This window comes from Hoplias malabaricus, chromosome X1 (assembly GCF_029633855.1).
Source record: "Hoplias malabaricus isolate fHopMal1 chromosome X1, fHopMal1.hap1, whole genome shotgun sequence".
NCBI classification, from domain to species: domain Eukaryota; kingdom Metazoa; phylum Chordata; class Actinopteri; order Characiformes; family Erythrinidae; genus Hoplias; species Hoplias malabaricus.
Window position 1 is genome coordinate 8675972 of NC_089818.1, and position 9509 is coordinate 8685480.

At 41.4% G+C, this 9509-nt stretch overlaps 2 protein-coding genes across 2 annotated transcripts in view; one reads left to right on the top strand and one right to left on the bottom strand.

Annotated features, from left to right (window-relative positions):
• Positions 1-807: 807 nt before the first annotated feature.
• On the top strand, positions 808-6630 carry LOC136675837 (signal recognition particle receptor subunit beta-like). Its single transcript, XM_066652608.1, has 7 exons — positions 808-998; positions 1722-1816; positions 2763-2840; positions 3621-3703; positions 4524-4660; positions 4756-4810; positions 5686-6630. The coding sequence occupies exons 1-7, from the start codon at positions 857-859 to the stop codon at positions 5894-5896; spliced, it is 801 nt and encodes a 266-aa protein (XP_066508705.1). The 5' UTR covers positions 808-856; the 3' UTR covers positions 5897-6630.
• A 175-nt stretch (positions 6631-6805) lies between these two features.
• Positions 6806-9509, bottom strand: part of LOC136675844 (WD repeat-containing protein 53-like) — a 4044-nt gene continuing 1340 nt past the window's right edge. The window contains exon 3 of the mRNA XM_066652618.1: positions 6806-8110. Coding sequence (XP_066508715.1) covers positions 7430-8110 — 681 coding nt within the window. The 3' untranslated portion in view covers positions 6806-7429. The remainder of the gene's footprint in view (positions 8111-9509) is intronic.

The following is a 9509-nucleotide window of genomic DNA, read 5'->3' on the forward strand; positions in this document are numbered from 1 at the left end:
TCAATGTCTGTGTTTGGACGTCTTTTCAACTTTCAACCTTAAGAGAACGTTGATTAGACGGCAGTCATTACGTTATTTCAACGTTGAATCAACGGCTAAATGTTTACTGGGACGCATAAAGGTAATTAAAAAAGTGTAGAATTCGACTTTAAAATGTATTGAAGAAGGGGTCTCACACAATACAATTTGAACAGTAAAAGGACACCACTGTATACAGTTACTTATACCGCTTTTTCCAAACCGCACTACAAAATCTGGCGAGCAGATGACGTTTTTACCAAACATTTCCTGGGCTGCGCCAGCATTGGAGTATGGGATTTGTAGTTTAACCGTATTTCTAATTCTGCAGGAGTATATGAGCGACACGGCTGAATGTCTTGCACAGAACCAGCAGATGGCGACAAAATATAAAAATTCTGCACTTAAAAATCTACTTTCCTTAATACATTACTAACAAATAAACAGTGTTATGAATTACTGTTACGGTTTTGAGAGGTGTGAACGATGATAAATAAGAGATAATGAATACATTAATAGCTTATATCAATAATTTATCATGTAAATTAAAATACACAATAAGTCTGGTATTACGTATATGTTGTAAACATTTTATGTCAATTCAGAGGTCTATAATTCAACAAGCGCATAAAACATGTCTGGTTTTGAACAGACCTCCCCTTTTACCAGCTACCCTGACCATATAGTTAAGTTTAAATATGTTTAAAAATCTGCACTTGCAATGACGTAGATTTAAGCTTTTAAAAAGTGCCCGGTTCTGACTGAGGTATGTACTGCGCATGCGCAGTAGAGCTTTAAGGACACGTGTGTGTTCAGTCTCAGTGACAGCGACGCACAAATGGAGGATAAGGTGGATTTAGATTTAGAAGATTTTTCTTCTGAGCCAGTTTTTGACTCCTTGGTCAAAGAAATACTAGAACAGGACCCTACGTTTCTCATTGGGATCTTCGTTGCTATAGCAGCGGTTATAATAACAATAGGCAAGTATGCTAAGCTAAAGCCTTTTCCTGGCTGATGTTGGCTAGTTTTTTGTTTTCCTTTCCACATTAAATTTTGTTCTCAAAGGTTCTGTCTTTCGCTGTAATTGCCTCCCTATTTCAAATTTCTTATACCTATTCGTTTGGGCCGCCTTTCTCTTTACCTCCTTGTTATTTTTGTTTTCTGCTATACCTTAAATTATGCTACAGTTAACGCATTCTGCATCTTAAAGGTTTTATATTACATTATTAAATGTGGCCCGTTAAACCTTAAGCGGTGCTGCAGCTTTATTCACTCGCGCTTTTTTTTAAACCAGCTTTTTATTTAGATTTTCTGTTCCATAATAGAATTATACCTTATTCTTCATAACAAGGTAATTATTAAAAGTTACATTACGTGTTGCAGCATATACTGTCTACTTGGTGCTTGAGTTGGCTTTCTTTTTCATTTTTAAAATGCCTATTTTCCATTCCACCTTAAATGATTCCTAGCCGATTTTTTCATTCTACCTTAACTTGTGCAGCAGTTACATGAGGAACGTTAAAAAATGTAACGTTACGTGTGCAGATTTTAAGGTGGAATGGAACGAAAATAGAAGTGTTTTCGCTTTTTTTTTAAATCTATATTTATGATGTGTTCAGACTTGTTAAATTGTAAGAAAACTTGAACAAATTTTTAGAAGCCAGTTTTTTAAAATAACAAATGTTCGTTTCTTGAATTTGCAGTGTTTTTTAAGTTTTTCTTTGGAACCGAGACAAAAAGGAGCAGTATCCTATTGGTTGGATTATGTGACGCGGGAAAAACACTCCTCTTCTGTCGAGTGAGTAGATCATTCTCAGTTTTTCTGAGACTTAGAGTTCAATTTCCCAATTTTGCAAAATGTTAACAATATGTTCTCTCGATTTAAAAGTGCAGTAGGTGATTACATCGGTGTTGCTGTGGTTTAACACATTAACCACTGGAGGATACACACATTTCCAGTCTCATTCAGTGCATTAGTTAATTTAGGGTGACCAGACGTCCTCTTTTACCCGGACATGTCTCTTTTTTTAGACTTAAAAAAATGTCCGGGCGGAATTTCACAAACGTCCGGGATTTTGTTTTTCTAGAACTTACATAGAACTTCGAGAAGTTTCGTTCACAAACTAGTCCCGCCCTCCCCTACTCCGATTGGTTCGCTTGAGTGAGAAGGGGGCGTGGTGAAGTAGTCTAAAATCTTCTGATCGGACGGTCTGACTGTAGAGCTACCGTTATTGGTCGATAACCTTCTCTGTAAACATTTAATTGGTCAGTTTGCACGTCAGTAGTCCCCCCCCCCCCACCTGTTAGTTGTAACAGGTTTTCTCAGGCAGAATGTACTACTTATTAGACTAATATAATCACATACAGCAATTTTAACATATAATCCCCTCAGTTTATCTAGTACCCCCTTTGTTAATTCCCTCAATATAAGACATGTTCTCTTTCTATTAAGTCAAATGAAATGAGGCATTATCCTGGGACATTTTGGTAAAATTCAAGGAATTATTTATTAAATTGAGAGAACAGTTTTAAACTGAAAGAACGATGCATTAAATTGAGAGAACATATAAAATTATTGGTGCTATTTATAAAAGTATGTTTTTAGGTAATTTTTCTACCATGACATCTTAGGTGCTTCATGTTCTCCTTTTAACATATGGAGTAAATACATCAAGACACACTGAATTAACATGGCTTGGAGATACTTTTCTGATTCATTCTGTTTTCCTTTCTGTGTTCCTTAGCTGCTGGCAGGAAAATTCACCAAGACACAGACCTCCATCACTGAGAGCAGTGCACCTTACAAGGCAAAGAATGAGAGGGTAGGACACAAAAAATCACATTCTGGTTATAGTTTAAAGGACCACTCCACCAGTTAAAACAACTACAGGAGTCTTATGAGTGTTTATTCATTTATTTATTCATTCATTCATTATCTGTAAGCGCTTATCCAGTTCAGGGTTGCGGTGGGCCCAGAGCCTACCCACACACACACACACACACACACATTCACATTTGAGTCACCAATCCACCTACCAATATGTGTTTTTGGACTGTGGGAGGAAACCGGAGCACCCGGAGGAAACCCACGCAGACACAGGGAGAACACACCACACTCCTCAGACAGTCACCCGGAGGAAACCCACGCAGACACAAGGAGAACACACCACACTCCTCACAGACAGTCACCCGGAGGAAACCCACGCAGACACAGGGAGAACACACCACACTCCTCACAGACAGTCACCCGGAGCAGGAATCGAACCCACAACCTCCAGGTCCCTTATGAGTGTTTAATGTAGTGTTAATAAAAGTTGTTTTTCTTGGGCACTGCTTTGCTTTAGAAATCATTATAAACACCACAGCACTGAACAGAGTGGTGGAGCACCCTCTGTAACTTTGGGATGGACGGGTTTGCCTTTTTTAAATCAAGATCTAATAATTCAACATCAGTATCTGATCTTAGCAGTGCTCTTAAATCCTCAGTGTTACTGTTTTAAATGCAAAGTAGAACTATTTTTAACCACAAATATGGAATTGCACAGAGGGAATATAGGTCACAAATTCTTTGTAACTTTAAGTTTAACTCTCCTTTTGTGCAGGGTACCACCTGGACTCTTATTGACGTTCCTGGTCATGAAAGCCTGAGACCTCAGTTTGTGGAGAGGTTTAAGGCGGCCGCCAGGTAAGGCGTGTCTAAAGAGTTGGCCGCTTGATAAGAGCAGGTGGAGAATAGGAGAGTGTAGGATATGTGTAATAAATTTGGCAGTGTAGTATCTTTCTGTTTATTTCTGTAATTCTCCCACAGTAAGGAATTTAGTCCATCATTCTTTTGTCAGATAATTGACTTGCCTTGATCAATACCAGCATTTTCCTGACATGATTATTACGTTATTGTCTTATTGCGACTGTTTGCATTGGTTGTGATTACCTTGGACAGTTATTTAAAGTATAAATACTAATGTCATTTGACAGGTAAATTTATGTGCTTCTATGTAGTTTTGCACTTGAACTTTTGGCTGTACAGGGGGTCCTCGACTTACGATGTTGATCCGTTCCTACGTCGCGTCGTAAACCGATTTTCGGTGTAAGTCGGAACATACGTACATAGTGTACGTAAATAACATACTGTAAGCACTTATCCTATCCTAACACCTATCCTCCTCGGTCCCGAGCCGCGTAACCGTGTATTCTTCCGCCGCGCCCACCAAACACGAAGTTCACGTTACGACGTTTACGACGCAAAACCACTTTTTTTTCCACTCGGGACTGACGTAACCCGAGGACCTCCTGTAGTACGTTTACATTGAGTTACAATAAAAAAGCAGTGTGTGGAGGTACAGTGCGTCTGATTAACTGGCAACATTAGGTTTCTACGTTATTTTAGTATGGTCTTAAAAGTACAGGTTCTAAAGCTGTAGAAGTAGTTAATAAAGTTTCATTGCTATACCATAGTTACTTTCTTATATACATATGGCTGACTGCTGTTATCTTCACAACCCCAGAGCTATTGTGTTCGTAGTGGATAGCGCAGTCTTCCAGAAGGAGGTGAAGGATGTGGCTGAGTACCTCTACTCCCTGCTGACGGACAGCGTCGTGGCAAAAAACGCCCCAACACTGCTGATCGCATGTAACAAGCAAGGTACAAGTATCAGAATATCAGGATAGAGATGATCAGTCTGAAATGCATTTGTAAAAGCACACAAGATTTAAATATTTTTCCTCTTTGTCTTCTAGATATTACCATGGCAAAGTCAGCCAAACTGATTCAGCAACAGCTGGAGAAGGAAATGTGAGTGTCCACTGTCCAGACCAAACGTTTGGGTAAAATAAAAATCTGTCTGTGGTGTCATTTTTAAGTTGCCTCCACTGACCCGAGATGCCAGGCTTGGTATCTGTTAACGGGATTGAAAAATTCAGAAGGAATAATTTATTCTAAAATGCATACAAATGATAATTTATTCCTTTTTTTAAAAAAATTGTTATTGAATAATTCCATAATTTGGGTGGCACGGTGGCTTACTTGTGAGCACGTTTGCCTCCCAGCGCTGGGATCTTGGGTTCAAGTCCCATCTGGGTGGAGTTTCCATGTTCTGCGTGGGTTTCCTCCGGGGGCTCCAGTTTCCTCCCACAGTCCAAACACATGGAGGTTAGGTGAATTGGCTTCTGTCTAATAACTGTCCTGGTGAGTGAATGAGTGTGTATGTGAAGGTGTGTGAGCTCAGATATGGATTGGCGCTCTGTACTGGGTGAAATCCTAGTGCCCGATGCAGTCCTCCAGGTGGACGGTCGTTCATGGTCGAGAGTACGCTGTGCACGTTTGGCTGCCGCTTCTCACCAGTTTGTGGATTGAGTGTTCTGAGCAGTGTGGATTGTAAAGCATCCTTGGGTGTCTAGAAAGGCACTATATAAGTGTAACGATAGATAGATAGAATTCAAGCAGTCACTGGCATTTTTTGTTTTTTTTTGCTGTGTCAGAAAAAGTAAGAGTTTCATCTTTTACCTCCCTTCTAACTGTAAATTACTGGAGCAAAGAAAGAACTAATATTGGTAGTAGTAGCAGTCTGCCCATTCTTTTCAGTTCATTGTTGGATTTCTGCTGCGTGTATTTGGAGAGAGCATTTCTCTCCAGGGTCTGATTTGTTTTATTTCGGTCTCTTCACTCAGGAACACGCTGAGGATGACCCGCTCCGCAGCCCTGTCCTCTCAGGATGGCTCTGTGGGGGCTTCTGTGCACCTAGGCAAGAAAGGGAAGGATTTTGATTTCTCTCAGCTGCCCATGAAGGTGGAGTTTGTGGAGTGCAGCGCCCGGGGCAACAAGGGGGAGGAGGGGCCAGCCGATATCAAAGCTTTGGAAACAACTCTGGCTAAACTGTAAGGAATTGGGGATTCATTGATGACTGCTGCTGTGTCCCAGTATTGCTTTCTTTAAGGAAATTACAGCAAGGTTTTTTCCCCAGCTGTCCATTGGTAAAGGACAAAAATATTCATTTGTTAGAGTAAATTTGCCTAAGGTTTAGTGTACGATTGATACCCAGGGTGTTAAAGAATTCATCTCTGGATTGTGACATTTCGGCCCTTCAGATTATGAAATGTTATTTATTTTTGTGTGCACATGCTGATGCTGGAAATGATACTAGCCACTTCTTGTAGGTTTTGTCCATTTCTGCTTTTGTGCCTTAGATCCAAGAGATATTCAACAATGTAGTTTTGACTGCATCAGCTTTGAACGCCTTGTGCAGACTGTAAATAAAAGGTTTGTGATTTGTTTGCATTGTTGGTTTCATACCAGTTTTCTCTTGTGTAGTAGTGGTAATATTTAGTAGAAACCCTTATTAATTGGTAAAAGCAGCTACTTCCAACCACACCCATTGCGTATGTATAAATTCCCTTGTACACACCCCACTTTTGTAGATGTACCTGTAGAATAGCGTATAATGAAATGAGATTCTCTAGAGCGAATGGACAAAAGCTTATGGTCACAGTCCGTAATTGAATAAAGCCCCCAGCCCTCCATCCTGCGCCTAAAGGATGAGTGCGAGTGGTGTTTTTATCCAGAACTAATCAACCACAATCAGTACCTGACCTCATTATTGCTGTGATTGGCTGAATGCCATTGTTCCAACATCTAGTGTAAAGCCTTCTACTGTGTTAATACCCTTTCTGGATGAAATGTGGGATGAACACTAATCCTCAAATAACTTCATTACAAACATCAGAGCAGGACATTATTATGAGGTTTATGCACTACTATAACTGATTTATTGTATAAAATTGTTTCCAATGATGTACAGTTCAGTCACCAATTAGTTTTTCCATTTATTGTCCATAAATCCTGGCCTGGGGCTTAAAAGCTTCAGTGCCGTAATACTCTTTTCATGTTTCATTACAAGGCTGCAGTCGAGCCAAAACACATTCCTGTAATTTACTGTAAAACTGGCCACACACACACAGCTGAAACACTAAAAACAACAAACAAAAGCATAGGCAATATGGCAGTATAACATCATGATAATCATCTTTTCATGATACCTGCTGATGTCCTATAAACTACTCCCTTATTGTCAGTTATTACACACTAATTATACTTTATAGGTTTCCGATAAATGGCCTACAAAGCTTAAAAATACATTATGATGTAGTTCCTGACCTTTGGTTAAGGATTTTCTAAAATATATACTGTCCCTTACAGTTAGCCTTATTTAACGACATATCTGCCTGCAAACAAAGTTCAACCAGCTGGGCTCAACAGCCAGGACCAGGTCTGTTACTAAACATAACAGACTCTCATACTGCTCCACACTTGCTTTTAAGGCAATAACAGTCCTTTGCAGTCACATATCGCACTCATACCCATCGCACTCACCTTTCCCACAAATAAATAAACCTGAACAGTTCACGGTTTAATGTGCTATAGCCCAGCCAGAGAATACACAGATATACTGGAGCTCTGGTCTGCCACCAGCAGGCTTGGCTGTCCTTTTAGCAAAGCAGGACACACCCAGTTCACTTTGTCCTCGTGAATAAACTTGTGCTTGGGCCCGGTCTTTGTGCACTTCCCTGAATATGGATCAGCACTGCTGGCCTCCTCGGCAAGGTCCTCTTCACTCCTCTTTTCTGCTTCATCCTTGGCCTCGCCCTGACTTAGAGGCTTAGCCTTGGCTTTGCTTTTGGGTTTCCTGTGGTGGGCTGTTGCTTTGACTTTTTGCCCCTGAGCCTTCCCTTCCCCAGCCACCAGGGGGTCTTCACTCAGATCCCACAGTGCAACCACACCATCGTTGCCACCAGTGGTCAGCCAGTACGGGTGTGGCAGGAAGTTGAGGAAGTGAGCCTGGGACACACCTTGGCTGTGAGCCTTTACGGACCCCTGCTGTTCGAGTCTGGACCCTGAGCCGATGCGTGTGAGATGCACACTACCGTCCTCAGCAGCGCATGCCAACACGTTCCCGCAGGATGCCACAGTGACGCAGTGGGCTAGCGGGGGGTTGAAAAGCTGACCGGCTCTCTGCTGAGGACCGTCTCCTTCCTCAACCGCCTCCTGCAGACTGTAGGTCCACACAGGCCGAGCCTTCTGCAGGTTCCACAGCATCACCTGGAGGAAGAAGGACATGATGTGAGGACCACTTTGCTTTTGGTGACATTGGTTGTTTCAAATATATATATATATTTTTATTTTTTTATATATTTATATATTTTTAACATGTAAATTACATGAGACAAATATAATTCAGAAATAATGGAATGGGTACCGGAGCTTATGTATACAAATAAATGACAGAGACTATCTCTTTATAGCCACTAGAGAGCAGCACTGCTACATGGTACAGTAAAATGTTCCCTTTATTTTCAGTGCTCTCTATCACAACTTGCTGTGTATTTCTACAATTTATCAATGAAAAACAAACTAGATAAGCTAGAGAACAAACGACACTCCTCACAGACAGTCACCCGGAGGAAACCCACGCAGACACAGGGAGAACACACGACACTCCTCACAGACAGTCACCTGAAGGAAACCCACGCAGACACAGGGAGAACACACCACACTCCTCACAGACAGTCACCCAGAGGAAACCCACGCAGACACAGGGAGAACACACCACACTCCTCACAGACAGTCACCTGGAGGAAACCCACGAGGACACAGGGAGAACACACCACACCCCTCACAGACAATCACCCGGAGGAAACCAACACGGACACAGGGAGAACACATATTACATAGTGTTTCTTTAAACTTTTCAAATTTAGACATTACGTATGAAATCTAAGTTATTAATAAGGGTTTCTTCCTCTTTGCTGCAGTTGCAACTTCTAATCTTCAGGAAAATCTTTACAATAAATGTTGTAAAATCTCTGTGGGGATTTAATGGCACTTAGCTATAAGGACATTAGGGAGGTCAGGTAATGATGTTGGATTAGCCACTCCCAACTCATCCAAAAGGTGCTGGATAGAACTCCATCACTCCATTCCCTTTCACTACTGTAGAGCAAGATCTTTTGTTATCATTAACGTAAAAAAATGTCTTTAGATTTGCATATATGCATATTAAAATACTGATAAAATTATATGCTTTAAAACTAATAATTCATTTATTATCTGTAACCCTTATCCAGTTCAGGGTCGCGGTGGGTCCAGAGCCTACCTGGAATCATTGGGCGCAAGGCGGGAATACACCCTGGAGGGGGCGCCAGTCCTTCACAGGGCAACACACACACACACACACACATTCAATCACACACCTACGGACACTTTTGGAGTCGCCAATCCACCTACCAACGTGTGTTTTTGGACTGTGGGAGGAAACCGGAGCACCCGGAGGAAACCCACGCAGACACAGGGAGAACACACCAAACTCCTCACAGACAGTCACCCGAAGCGGGAATCGAACCCACAACCTCCAGGTCCCAAGAGCTGTGTGACTGCGACACCTACCTGCTGCGCCACCGTGCCGCCCTAAAACTAATAATAAATAATAATAATAAATCAG

Coding starts and splice junctions, on each gene's coding strand:
- LOC136675837 (XM_066652608.1), top strand. CDS start 857: ATGGAGGATAAGGTGGATTTAGATTTAGAAGATTTTTCTTCTGAGCCA. Junction 1,817..2,762: donor AAACACTCCTCTTCTGTCGA/GTGAGTAGATCA, acceptor TGTGTTCCTTAG/CTGCTGGCAGGAAAATTCAC. Junction 3,704..4,523: donor AGGTTTAAGGCGGCCGCCAG/GTAAGGCGTGTC, acceptor TCACAACCCCAG/AGCTATTGTGTTCGTAGTGG.